This window comes from Oncorhynchus tshawytscha, linkage group LG21 (genome assembly GCF_018296145.1).
Source record: "Oncorhynchus tshawytscha isolate Ot180627B linkage group LG21, Otsh_v2.0, whole genome shotgun sequence".
In the NCBI taxonomy this organism is placed as follows: domain Eukaryota; kingdom Metazoa; phylum Chordata; class Actinopteri; order Salmoniformes; family Salmonidae; genus Oncorhynchus; species Oncorhynchus tshawytscha.
This window is the reverse complement of record NC_056449.1, coordinates 10,412,313-10,427,589: the sequence shown is the minus strand read 5'-3', so window position 1 is coordinate 10,427,589 and position 15,277 is coordinate 10,412,313. Positions and strand designations below refer to the sequence as shown.

Sequence of the window (15,277 nt, the reverse complement as noted above, 5' to 3'; positions counted from 1 at the left end):
ATTAGGTCCAGCCCCTCCCCTCAGGACCTCTCAGATTATGTTTATTGGAAAGTGTTTAAAGGCCCTTCCAATAATCTGGAGTCATCTTGATAACTTGGATTTGCACATGAGGACATGGCTGGGGTCTCTGGGATGATGTGTTCAAATAACACATATTCCAAACAATGCCGTTTTTAAGGTCCCATTAAAAGCGATCCCAGAGGATCTTGAACAATTTCTCGCTGCATACTACTGCCTCTACCTACAGCGCCTTGAGTCAAGCAACTTCAAACTCTCATCAAGAGGCTAGAAACCATAGTTTTAGTCCAGGGACTTTTTAGCACATGGCCTTGGAGGGAAGTGTTGCATTAGGAAAACAGGGGTTAGCTTTCCTGAAGTGTCTAGAAAATTATGCAAGGCTCTCTAAACGCTTAACAAATGTGTGCACTTCAGACAGACAGGGGTCCCATCGCCCCCCCGGAGGAATTTGGAACAGATTGATAAATGGGGACCACACTGTTCCTGGCTGGGAGTGTAACTGCCTAGCTGCCTCTGTGGTCTGACGGTCTTGATGCTCCAGCAGTCCCTTTTACATTCCCTCTCCTTACTTTATCCTGACCTAGCTGTCTAATGGTGCCAGACAGGCTTCCTTGGCAGTCCAGAGAACAGCCAACCACTGGAGCAGGACCAGGACCTAATAAATGACAGGGGAGGGGTGTTGGCATGAACCGTTTGGATTTTTGATGTAAACCTTGCCAGGGAGTTCAGATTATTTCCCGTACCTCTATCATCAAAATGAATGGCCTATTTTAAAAGGCATTTACACTTTTTTGTTCTGTCCATATGACCTAACAGAGAAAACCCCAGAGTTGTAAAAAACAAGTATTTCCTTGTCTGGTTGTGTGGGCAGGAACAACTCCTGACTCTTGTGATGGGGCCCTATAGAGTACAGATGTAGAATATTAATTTGATCACCCTGTTGCATGAGAACTTTCCTGCAATGCAGGACATTTAAAATGTGTAATGTATTTGTAATTTCCACTTTGAAATTTCAGACTTGACTTTGCCTTAAGAAAAATGTATCAACCCCAAAATGTCCAGTAATTATAATCCACATAATAATTCACATTTCCTGTTGCTGCGGGATTATTTTACTGCTGTAGCAAACTGGTTCAAATTAAGATCCTACATCTGTAAGTTAAAACATATTTTCTGTTGGGGAACTTGTTGGTTCAGTATGTGTGTGTGTGTGTGTGTGTGTTTGTTCGTGGGTATGTGTGTGTGTTTGTTTATGTGTGTGTGTGAATGTGTGTCATACCTGCAGGTGAGGGTGAGTGACTTCCCAGTGTGGCGAAGGTGTGTGTCCCCAGAGGGAAGCAGAAGAGGGGCCGGTAGGCTGACCTGACCTGTAAAACACACACACACACACATTCAGACATTGTCTATTAATACATTAATACACACTGCGCATTTCAAAGTTTTGCTTCATAGTTGTCTTACAGTAAACAACAAATTACACAATGCCTCTATTTACAGTCAACCTAATTACACCATGCCTCTATTTACGGTCAACCTAATTACACCATTCCTCTATTTACAGTCAACCTAATTACACCATCCCTCTATTTACAGTCAACCTAATTACACCATTCCTCTATTTACAGTCAACCTAATTACACCATCCCTCTATTTACAGTCACCCTAATTACACCATGCCTCTATTTACAGTCAACCTAATTACACCATTCCTCTATTTACAGTCAACCTAATTACACCATCCCTCTATTTACAGTCACCCTAATTACACCATGCCTCTATTTACAGTCAACCTAATTACACCATTCCTCTATTTTACAGTCAACCTAATTACACCATTCCTCTATTTTACAGTCAACCTAATTACACCATGCCTCTATTTACAGTCAACCTAATTACACCATGCCTCTATTTACAGTCAACCTAATTACACCATCCCTCTATTTACAGTCACCCTAATTACACCATGCCTCTATTTACAGTCAACCTAATTACACCATTCCTCTATTTTACAGTCAACCTAATTACACCATTCCTCTATTTTACAGTCAACCTAATTACACCATGCCTCTATTTACAGTCAACCTATTTGCCTCTATTCACAGTCAACCTAATTACACCATGCCTCTATTTACAGTCAACCTAATTACACCATGCCTCTATTTACAGTCAACCTAATTACACCATTCCTCTATTTTACAGTCAACCTAATTACACCATGCCTCTATTTACAGTCAACCTAATTACACCATCCCTCTATTTACAGTCACCCTAATTACACCATGCCTCTATTTACAGTCAACCTAATTACACCATGCCTCTATTCACAGTCAACCTAATTACACCATGCCTCTATTTACAGTCAACCTAATTACACCATTCCTCTATTTTACAGTCAACCTAATTACACCATGCCTCTATTTACAGTCAACCTAATTACACCATCCCTCTATTTACAGTCACCCTAATTACACCATGCCTCTATTTACAGTCAACCTAATTACACCATGCCTCTATTTACAGTCAACCTAATTACACCATGCCTCTATTTACAGTCAACCTAATTACACCATGCCTCTATTTACAGTCAACCTAATTACACCATTCCTCTATTTACAGTCAACCTAATTACACCATGCCTCTATTTACAGTCAACCTAATTACACCATGCCTCTATTTACAGTCAACCTAATTACACCATTCCTCTATTTACAGTCAACCTAATTACACCATGCCTCTATTTACAGTCAACCTAATTACACCATTCCTCTATTTACAGCCAAGAATCCTACAGTCTGACTTACTAGTAGTGTGACAAATTCCTTGGGAGTTTTTCACCTGAGTCAGTACAGCCCATGTTCTGGTCTACTCTGCTGCTGGTTCTTATGCAAGTGGTGCTCTGCTGTGCAGGGGTCAGACTTGGGGATGGGGGGTGGGGGTTGTTTCCGGTGCAGTCCGTGTAGGGTAGGGCTCTGCATGGATACTGCTCTGGTCTAGAAGTGATGAGCTTTGTGAGTGTGTTAGAGTGGGGTGGGTGGGAGGCATATGAGAGGGGGGGCATGGGGAGCAGCTGTGCACCTCAGCCAGCCAGACGGGTCAGTTACAACTGGGGAGAACCGGGCAGACCCAGATGAGCCCTGCAACATGTCAACAAGCACTTCCTCCAGATCAATCAGTCAATCTAGCTCGGTGGGGACTCTCTCTCTCTTCCTCTCTTTCTCATAACACTTATTTGGGCAGATGTACTTTTTTATTGACCTCTGATCTTGTTGATGCTCTGTATGCTATTATTACATGTGTAGGGAAGAGCGACAAAAAGGGGAGGTTGAAACGGTGGATTAAAAATCCCAGTTGGGGGTGGGCCTGGCTGAAGCTGTTGATAGGTGCTGCTCGCGGTACTCAGCATAGGAAGCACTGTCATTCTCTCTGCTGTCCGTGAGGTGTGATGGTCTTATAAGTGATTTCCTTCTTTTGACTCTCTACTCCCCATGCAGCTTGTGTACTGACAACCTGGGGTTTAGTCCGGGTCGCCAGGCAAACACGTTCATTACATTTTCTCTTTCAGAGCGGATATCTGCAGCAAAGCTTTTACTTGAGTCATACAGTATCCAGACAGTCAATGGAATTACACAACAAGGCTAATTCCCTGTGTGGACTCCAGAAACCCACACACAAATGCACGTGAACTGAACATAACACACACACACACACAATCAAAAGTACACAGAGTTCGGATTTGTTTCACTGTGAGGGTCTGAACAGCTGTTGTTCAAGAATGAACTGCCCATGCCAATGTTGGCACTCAATATCAACTTCCCCCTCAAAATGTTATAACATCATTGTTTTGTATGAGTCCAAGGTTATTTGGAGGGGAAGGGATGTGGTCAAAGGTTTTTAAAGGGATGAAAACATTCCTCTCAGTATGACAGAGTACTAGAGTATAGGGTCTAAGTATACTACATCGCTCTCTTTAATACTTCTACTTATGCTAAACCTAAATCAGAGATCACAATCTTCAGACAAACACGCTACGACTCCTGTCGTTATGACTTGTTTCTTATTGCCCATGTGTGTATTCACACATGGATGGATCGATGTGTACATAAACAAAGGCCTGAAGAATGTACGGTGCATATTTCAAACCAGCTGAGAGAAAAGGACGTACTCACACCGAGATTCCTAGAAAACGGTCCTGCCTCAAGCTAATGTTTCCTAAAGCTCATATGTTGTCCATTAATGCTTTAAATAATATATATATATATATATATTCCTAAAAAGTCTTATTTACTAGGGCTGGGAATTGCTAGGGACTTCACAATACGATATTATCATGATACTTAGGTGCCTCTATGTATTGCGATCCTATACTGCGATCTTATTGCGATTTGATGTTTCAAACATTTTTCTCACTATATGTCTGCTGGAGAGAGACGAGAGATCACAAGAAAATTTGTTTTGTTCAGTCAGGAGAAACAAAAGAGCTGAAAACATGTCGGCACACTATTTAAAAGGAAGATGGAGAACAAGCTACAGGATGAAAAATACCAGATTTTTGGCACAGGTACAGCCGACTAGTGCTAGCTAACGCTACCTACAGTAGCACAAATTGGAGTCAACTATCTATATAATATCACCCAAAAATAATATTGCGATATGTACTGTATGGATTTATTTCCCCGATCACTATTTTATTTACTGTCTACAAATGACCTCTAGTGCAGTACTGCTATGCTTTGTACTGCTATGTACAGCTATGTTACAGTATTATGGTTTGGTTGTAATTGAACTTGACTCTCATTCAAAAACTCGACCACTCCACCACTTTTGTTCCACACTTTGATCCACTTGCTTTTACATACTGTATGCACAAAGTGTCTCTCTCACACACACACACACACACACACACACACACACACACACACACACACACACACACACACACACACACACACACACACACACACACTACACAACCTGACCTCACCACTCACTGGAGGGAAACTCTTCTCCTAAAACCAGGCAGTTCCCTCTGCTCTGCAACAAACTACAGATGGATGGTTCCCACTTAAAAAAGACCCCTCATCAAGCCACCCGCCGCGTCCCCCCGCCCCCACCGAACAGCTGTGTGCCGCATTCCTCCAACGGAACGCCTGAAGAATCCAGAAATTGTGCTTGTTGTGGTGGTTCAGTTCAGAGGGTCCAAGACCTGGTTCTCATTAGGAGCCATAAAAGAAGAGGACAGGCATGGAACCAACAAAAAACAGAGAGAGAGCAACTACTCTCTGATGCCTCTCTGGGTTGCCATATTTAGCTCAGTGCTTGTTGGCGTTGGGCTCTTATGACAGTTTTCAAACAGCAGTTGACATTGGTAGTGTTACTCTGGGACCTCCATTCATAAGTTCCTAGCCTCCCTCTGTGCAGAGCTGGGGAAACAACAAAGAACAGGACATTGTGTTTTGAAAACACGTGTGGTCGTTACACTTCCAGGAAGGACTTTTGCTTTTGCTTCTAAAAGGTTGGGATTCCAAGCTCTATTTGGACGTGTTTGGGGTCAAGCTAAACGGAAAGCAAAAATGTAGTCAGAGAACAAACAGGGCCTCCAAACAATGACAAATTGACTGTTTTTAAACTAATCCAAATCCTATCTTTGTGTCTAGTCCCCATGGAAATCAGTGTGCTCTTTAAAACACCCAAAACCATTTCAGCTGTTTTCTGCCAGACACTTGTGTAATCGAAATACTATCTCATGAGCTGTTCATTGACTACAACTCAGCGTTCAACACCATTGTGCCTTTCAATCTCATAATTAAGATAAGAACCCTGGGCAGTGGTGGAAAAAGTACTCAATTGTCATTCTTGAGTAAAAGTAAAGATACATTAATAGAAAATGACTCAAGTAAATACAGTGGGGAGAACAAGTATTTGATACACTGCCGATTTTGCAGGTTTTTCTTACTTACAAAGCATGTAGAGGTCTGTAATTTTTATCGTAGGTACACTTCAACTGTGAGAGATGGAATCTAAAACAAGAATCCAGAAAATCACATTGTATGATTTTTAAGTAATTAATTAGACTTTTATTGCATGACATAAGTATTTGATCACCTACCAACCAGTAAGAATTCCGGCTCTCACAGACCTGTTAGTTTTTCTTTAAGAAGCCTTCCTGTTCTCCACTCATTACCTGTATTGATGACGATGGTAGGCCTGATCACCGACGACGATGAGACAGCCTACAGGGAGGAGGTCAGAGACCTGGCAGTGTGGTGCCAGGACAACAACCTCTCCCTCAACGTCAGCAAGACAAAGGAGCTGATTGTGGACTACAGGAAACGGAGGGCCAAACACGCCCCCATTCACATCGACGGAGCTGTAGTGGAGCGGGTTGAGGGCTTCATGTTCTTCGGTGTCCACATCACTAAAGATCTATCATGGTCCAAACACATCAACACAGTCATGAAGAGGGCACAACAACACCTCTTCCACATCAGGAGGCTAAAAATATTTGACATGGGCTCTCAGATCCACAAAAGGTTCTATAGCTGCACCATTGAGAGCATCTTGTTTGGCTGCGTCACCGCTTGGTATGGCAACTGGCATCCGACCTTCAAGGCGCTACAGTGAGTAATGCGTACGGCCCATTAAATCACTCGGGCCGAACTCCATGCGATCCAGGACCTCTATACCAGCCACCCAAGTCATAGACTGTTCTCTCTGCTACGGCACTGCAAGCGATACCGATGCACCAAGTCTGGAACCAACAGGATGCTGAACAGCTTCTACCCCCAAGCCATAAGACTGCTAAATAATTAGTTAAATAGTTAACCAACAGCTACCTAGAATATTGCATTGACCCTTATTGCACTAATCTCTTTTGACTCTTCACTTACACTGCTGTTACTGTTTATTATCTATCCGGTTGCCTAGCCACTTCATCTCTACCAATATTTACATATCTTCCTCAATTACCTTGTACCCTACCCGTGCTAATCGACTCGGTAATGGTACCCTGGGTATATAGCCAAGTTATAATTTCTCATTGTGTATTCATTCCTGGTGTTATTAAATTTCTATTTATTCCTGGTGTTATTACATTTCTATTTATTCCTGGTGTTATTAAATTTCTATGTATTCCTGGTGTTATTAAATTTCTATGTATTCCTGCTGTTATTACTTTTCTATTTATTCCTGGTGTTATTACATTTCTATTTATTCCTGGTGTTATTATATTTCTATGTATTCCTGGTGTTATTATATTTCTATGTATTCCTGGTGTTATTATATTTCTATTTATTCCTGGTGTTATTATTATTATTTTTATTCCTTGTGTTATTGTTGTCTATTATTTACATTTTTCTCTCTGCATTGTTGGGATGGACCCGTCAGTAAGCATTTCACTGTTAGTCTACACCTGTTATTTACCAAGCATGTGACAAATACAATTTGATTTGATGTTAAATCCTTTAGGTAAGAAACTGCTGCTGAATCCAATATGATGCCGCTTAAGGGTTTGAACTGGGGATTTCCTCCCAAACACAGTCATCTCATACCATAATAATGGGGTTCTATTACGCACTAATACACACGAGCTGTTGGCAACTAGCCTGGACTGCCTGGCTACTGCCACATTCAGACTCTCGTTCTCTCTCTCTTCCTCTTTAAAGTGCTGGGAATAATGTATGGAATTCCCTCATGTCTCTGTGTGCTTCCCGTGCTTCCCGTCCTACCATCTACCAGTAAGGCAGTCTCTGGAGTGAGAGTGAGAGGATATATTTTGGGGTTTTCAAGGCAAAAACAACAATGTGGAATAATGACTCCCTCGTTTAACCTTGCCACTCCATCTCTTTGTAAGTCCAACATGGGGAACAAAGGGCAGGGAGAGGATGGTGGGGGACACACACTCCTTTATAAAAGAGAAAGGTCAGAGGCTTGTGAGTCATATTCGCTGCAGTGTGTCCATGGATACAGCAGAGTAGCATAACAGTAGCCAGCTATAGTCAATCAGTTTCCACCGACATGATCACTGGCTTCCTGTACCGCACTGGGCCAGCATTTTTACCTCAATTGCACATTATTACATCACATTATTACATTTCCACACATTTTTCACAATATATTTAGTTTAAGCAACTGGCTTTAACACTACTGCGAATTTCCCAAAAAAGGAACTTAAAATATTCCATTATTAATTTCAAGGATTTACTGGCTCACAGTTGGTGGGCTATAATGGATTGTGGGGTTACATTGGGGTTAACCTGTCTTGCACTGTTATATTCATTGCCTCATGGCGTGACGATACAGCCATCCCACTGTGATGTTGTTCTGAGCCAGTGGTATTTTGTGAGTTGTCTTTAGGTTGAGTGTGTCAGAACAAACACACAGAAAGACAAACTCACAAGATTTGCTATGCTCTGGTGGCAGATTTACAACAAAGAGCTGAAAACATTGACAAGAGTTGGGACCCCCTGCCAAAATAAGAAGTTGCTACTACTACTGCTCTTTCTGTGCAGTTAAGAGTTTCTCCTCGTGTGTTGAGAATACACTCTCACACTGGGTCCTTCAGAAATCACTTCACTTTGTCAACAATACGGGTCCTTCAGAAATCACTTCACTTTGTCAACAATACGGGTCCTTCAGAAATCACTTCACTTTGTCAACAATACGGGTCCTTCAGAAATCACTTCACTTTGTCAACAATATGGGTCCTTCAGAAATCACTGTACTTTGTCAACAATACGGGTCCTTCAGAAATCACTTCACTTTGTCAACAATACGGTCCTTTAGAAACCACTGTACTTTGTCAACAATACGGGTCCTTCAGAAATCACTTCACTTTGTCAACAATACGGGTCCTTCAGAAATCACTTCACTTTGTCAACAATACGGGTCCTTCAGAAATCACTTCACTTTGTCAACAATACGGGTCCTTCAGAAATCACTTCACTTTGTCAACAATACGGGTCCTTCAGAAATCACTTCACTTTGTCAACAATACGGGTCCTTCAGAAATCACTTCACTTTGTCAACAATACGGGTCCTTCAGAAATCACTTCACTTTGTCAACAATACGGGTCCTTTAGAAACCACTGTACTTTGTCAACAATACGGGTCCTTCAGAAATCACTTCACTTTGTCAACAAACCGGACCCTTCAGAAATCACTTCACTTTGTCAACAATACGGGTCCTTCAGAAATCACTTCACTTTGTCAACAATACGGGTCCTTTAGAAACCACTGTACTTTGTCAACAATACGGGTCCTTCAGAAATCACTTCACTTTGTCAACAATACGGGTCCTTTAGAAACCACTGTACTTTGTCAACAATATGGGTCCTTCAGAAATCACTTCACTTTGTCAACAATACGGGTCCTTTAGAAACCACTGTACTTTGTCAACAATATGGGTCCTTCAGAAATCACTGCACTTTGTCAACAATATGGGTCCTTCAGAAATCACTGCACTTTGTCAACAATACGGGTCCTTTAGAAACCACTGTACTTTGTCAACAATATGGGTCTTTCAGAAATCACTGCACTTTGTCAACAATATGGTTAAGACAACAGTAAAAGAGAGTTACTTTTTTATTAGCCCGTAGATTACGTCTTGGAGACAGAATGTCCCTGCATCTCCTTTAAAAAGGCAGAATAAAGGACAATGGGTGGCCAGTCAGCTTTTCCTGGTAATACAGAATAAAATGTGGCTAACTATAGGAATATCCTGTATAACGAGATTCCTATGAGCTCTTCCAATGTGTAAGCTAGGAGGATTCTTGTTCCATAACATGTGAGATTACAACTGGCTGGTGGACAGTTTGTCCTTGAAATTTAAATCACATGAAGGGGTTAATATAAAATATATTGCCGGCTCAGCAAGAAAGATATATGTCTTATAGAGGGGGATGCTGCTATCATCACTGTTAATAACAGCGATAACAACTGATCCCTGAATGTAAAATGTCCAGATTCAACTGAAGTGCTTCTGCTGTGCAGTTAGAAGTCTCCCAATCCAAGAATCCATCATGTACAAGAGAGGTACGAGAGCTAAGGAAACCTGCCAACACCAACAGCTGAGTTAATATTTCACCTTGGAATAACACCACATTGGTGGATATGTTGGCAGCCGTCTAGCCCGTCAGAGAGAAACAGAGATGCTTGGTGTGTGTGTGTGTGGATGTGTGTGTGGATGTGTGTGTGGTGTGTGTGTGTGTGTGTGTGTGTGTGTGTGTGTGTGTGTGTGTGTGTGTGTGTGTGTGTGTGTGTGTGTGTGTGTGTGTGTGTGTGTGTGTGTGTAGGCTGCATGACACGGACATACCGTTGGTGAGGGATGAGCTCCCTTTGAACTTAGATGACCTCTCCCTATCACTCCCATTGGCCATCTCAAGTGCCCACAGAGGGGAGAAAAAATATTTTTAAAATCAACTTAACTGGAACATCATACTCCTTAACCCAGAGAAACAGCTTCAAAAGGCACACTGGACCATTGAGTTTCCATTTGACACTATGGGCTGACTTTTGGGACAGGTTGTTTGAATTGGAAACAAAGTTAAGGGAGATGCGAGGCCAATGAAGTGCACGGTTGGATAATGTTACATTTGATCCTCTCAGTTATTCCCTTTAACTAAGCGGCTGAAATGGATCGGCAAAGACTTTGATTTTGTTTAGGATTTGTGGTTTTGTGGCTGAAAATGAAGAAACTTAGATCCCATTTTTGTTTGAAGAGTTTTCTCACCACTTCCCCTTCCCTCATCTAATTTTGTGTGATTCAGTCAATGACTTATGGTCAGCGGAACCCTACTGTCCTCTAGGTCTCCATTAACTGTGGCGTGGGTGTCAAAACCATGCCATAAACTCCCTGACTCATCTGAATCTGTTGTAGATTCTCAACCACAACCCTGCTCTGGGTCTGACCTTCCAGCAGATGGGCAGTGTCAAGCATCATTTCTGAAGGTGATTGAGATAGTTCCCATCTGAACGTTCTGTTCCCGTCAATGTGATGATAGGCAACAATCCCAAGAGAGATGATATTATCCCACGAGAAATAGCCACGGTAATAGACAAAATAGACCAACTTTACTGTGTAGTGCACACACCCTATCACTGTACTGGTGGAGGGAGAACTTGTATTATCTGAACACAAGACAGTTACATCAAATAAAGCTCTGTTTTCATGGTCCCGAGCAAAGAGATGCTGCAGGAAAGAACTCTCCGGCTGTCAGAGCCATCAGGCTTCAGATAGTGCCAGCGGGCCGAGGAGGAGAGAAGCGCTGGACTCATGCCCTGCGCTAAATCAAAAGCAGTCACACATACCACTCAGAGTAAAATATGTGCAAATCATTTTTACTTGACCTCTCTATCATTGAACGAGTCATAAGGAATGTAATGGTTAAATGGGGTTGACAGTTATGCAATGGTTAAATGGGGTTGACAGGTATGTAATGGTTAAATGGGGTTGACAGGTATGTAATGGTTAAATGGGGTTGACAGGTGTGTAATGGTTAAATGGGGTCGACAGGTATGTAATGGTTAAATGGGGTTGACAGGTATGTAATGGTTAAATGGGGTTGACAGGAATGTAATGGTTAAATGGGGTTGACAGGTGTGTAATGGTTAAATGGGGTTGACAGGTGTGTAATGGTTAAATGGGGTTGACAGGTATGTAATGGTTAAATGGGGTTGACAGGTATGTAATGGTTAAATGGGGTTGACAGGTGTGTAATGGTTAAATGGGGTTGACAGGTATGTAATGGTTAAATGGGGTTGACAGGTATGTAATGGTTAAATGGGGTTGACAGGTATGTAATGGTTAAATGGGGTTGACAGGTGTGTAATGGTTAAAAGGGGTTAACAGGTATGTAATGGTTAAATGGGGTTGACAGGTGTGTAATGGTTAAATGGGGTTGACAGGTATGTAATGGTTAAATGGGGTTGACAGGTATGTAATGGTTAAATGGGGTTGACAGGTATGTAATGGTTAAATGGGGTTGACAGGTATGTAATGGTTAAATGGGGTTGACAGGTATGTAATGGTTAAATGGGGTTGACAGGTAAGGCCTAATAAGGGTCCGCTTTGATCTGGAGAGAGTTGGGTAACAAATACAATATATCAATGTTAGTGTTCGCTTTTGGCGATAGGAAAGAGGATTTACCAATTTCAAGCATCTATAATCAACGCCTCTTATGTCACGTATCTCTAGCAGTGCCTTACAAATCCACCAACAATCTCAATGACTTCGAATACTAAACAAAGTCACATCACCAGCACAATAAGGAATAAATGCCTATTTTTCAATTTAGTTGGGTTTATTCCAGATTATTTGTAGTGGACCCCACCCCCATCTCTGTGGTAATGTACCTGTCCATCTGACCAAAACTCTCCTCATCTCTGTCTTTAGACCCCATTTACTATTAATGTCCCTACCATACAGCCAATCACCATGCAGAAATGGTCTCCCTTTCCTCCTCCCCATTGTCCTGTGAGCGTAAGGAGCTCCGGGAAGGAATATTTTCTCAGGTAGCGTGTCACGTTTCCGTGACTTCTACTGGCCAGAACAATACCAGGGTGCCTCCTGCCCCTCCATCCGCTTCCTCCTTGTGTCTTTCCCACGCTCCGCTTGTGGACAGTGAAGGAAATCTATTTGGAAACATTGTAGACAAAGCTAGACACTAAAAAAGTAGCAGGGGATGGAGGAGATAGATGGGGGCAGTATTTCCTCTGCTTGGATGTCATGTTTATTTGGAAACAGGGAGGAAGACATATCGGTGTAGCACACCGGGAAAGACACAATCTAGAGAAACATCCACCTTTTCTGCTCCATTTTGTTTACGTGGAGAGGCATCAAGATCCTGGGGCTGCCAAGTTATAACAATGTGGCTTGCTTTGTGAAACATACATTCTATTCTCAAGATGTTGAACAACCTTTGACTCAGGAGATCCACATGATAACAATGCTAGAACACATATTTTCACCATAACTGAAACACTGGTTCTGTTTTCAAATTGATTTCCCCTCCTCCAGGGGCTGAGTTTTCTGTAACACATCAGACATAATTTCACCAATATCCAGTACATTTTACACAAAAACGACCAATCTGAATGAACTAATTTGAGATTAACTGAGAACAGTCAACTAATGAGGTAATAGGTGAAAGGTATAGGTGATAATAAAGTCATAGGTATAGATCATAAACTCACTAAGGTAAAACACCACAGTAGCCGGTACTCAATTAGGCTAAATCCTCACTTCAATTGAAAGTGACATCTACTGGTGACAAGATGAACTGCAATGTCCATACCTGTATGGATTCCTAATTGGCAGAACCTCAACCTTTAAATTAACTTCAATTACCATAAAAACTGCATTTCAACTACATGGAATTTTAATTCCAAGAAAGAACAGGGGCATTTTCAATTTAACTTAGTTGGATTGTGTGATATGGTCATGATTTAAACAGGATTATCCTTGATAATGATCACCTCATAAACCTATGTCGTAAAGTGTCCATTCCAAAACAAAATGAGTTTGTCTTCAAACTCTTGAATAAAAAAATACAATCTACTTATTAATAGGCTGCATACCAGCAAAATGACAGACTAAACGTGAAAATCAATCTTCAATTATTCATATTTGACGGGGTAATAAATCATCAAATGTGGGGGCATTAAGTAACGAAATTATACTGAGGTCCAACTCGCATAACCAAATAATACTTTTGGATAAACCATCTCTGGATAAATATGGAATAATTCTTACCGGTGATATATGTGATCAAATGAAGGAGGATTGACAGTTTCGCGCAGTCGAGCGGGGCCATTCTGTCGACCACAGATGATAGCCCTACTTAAATAAAATCAATCAAGGAAGAGCCAAAAGTGTTGGCTGAGGATGAAAACGGAGAAAATTCGCAGCTAGGGCTAATAGTCCAAAAGTGACAAATTCCCTTTCGTTTTTAAATCCCAACAATACTTAGATCAAAATGTAAGAAACTCAGCAGTTTTCCTTGTATCCCATAGCTTGTTTTTCAGGACAGCTCCCCAGCGCAGTTTTGGTTCCAGTTGAAGAGACAGATGAGTGCAGTCCCGAGGGCAGGTGCGACCCGCGCGACAGTATCCCTCCTTCCTTGGAACTGATTAGATTGAATTTGAACAAGCGTTGCCACAAAGTGCCCGATTCCTAAAATATTCTGTACACGATAACAAAAAGCTCCAAATTTTAAATAAACAAAACACAGAGAAAAATCAACCATACATCCTCTGAACAACGTAGTGCAGACTAATTAATGCGCAACTGTCTGAAAGAATGTCTCATCCGCTTCGGTACTCGTACTCAGCACTGCTTGCAGTGCATGGACGTTTCTGTCTTTATACTGAAAAACAAAGGAAGTATGCAACGTCACTTGTTCAGGACAAACTGCTGTGACAGTTTTCAGTTCTAGAAACACTTTCTGCATTTTAATTTCACTAATATGACATGCAAATAGCCTACATTATATTTAATATGTATTGATGACGGTATTTGCTGGTATCTTTGCTACATCAAACAGTTTTATCGCTTAAGGTTTTGTATGACTTGAATTTTTTTTCCAAGACCTACTTCACTGACAGGAAAATAAAGATTTAAAATGAATCAGTCAAACATCATTTATTCATTTAGTGCAACATCAACATTATACTACATTTCAATTCTTGAATTCACTGTTTCACAATTCAACTATTTGCACAGCCCTTCATTGCCCAATACAAGTCACAACGTTGCATGAAGAGAATGCAAAACAGCCTACTTGACCTTGATCAATTAAAAATAGTAAACCTAGTGTCTAAAAATAGAGATGATCTGGTCTGGGGAAACCAGCATGAGGTGGGGTTTTTCAAAGGGGAAATATCGGTCCGAATTCTTAGAATAAATATTTGTTGGATTTATTTTTAACTTTGGAAACAGGATATACAGCTTTTTATATCAAATGTAAATAATCCTCTGTGCGTGGCGTGAGTCCACTGTTCCCAAGCAGCACCCCATGGTGTGTGGATGTGCAGCAGACTGTTTTCCTTCGTCAATGCAACAAATTATATTGGCAGCTCTCTGTGGCAGGTACTGTAAATAAGAATATCCTGCCTCACCTTTCTGTCCATCACAACGCAAGACCTGCATGACCTACCATTCTGAGTTGAGCAGCAGCACAGTACCGCAGATCCAAACTGGGCTGCATGTGTTCCCTAATGGCCCCTGGACAACTGATAGGTGAGGACCACTACTCACTCTGCGGT

General features: G+C 41.4%; 1 protein-coding gene across 1 annotated transcript in view; it reads right to left on the bottom strand.

The window, feature by feature from the left end:
- The window catches only part of LOC112220893 (vascular endothelial growth factor receptor kdr-like), a 72,601-nt gene extending 58,256 nt beyond the window's left edge, over positions 1–14,345 (bottom strand). The window contains exons 1-2 of the mRNA XM_024382850.2: positions 13,767–14,345; positions 1,298–1,385 (exon numbers count right to left, since the gene is read on the bottom strand). Of these exons, the coding sequence (XP_024238618.1) occupies positions 1,298–1,385; positions 13,767–13,827 (149 nt within the window). The 5' untranslated portion in view covers positions 13,828–14,345. The remainder of the gene's footprint in view (positions 1–1,297; positions 1,386–13,766) is intronic.
- Between the last annotated feature and the right edge of the window lie 932 nt (positions 14,346–15,277).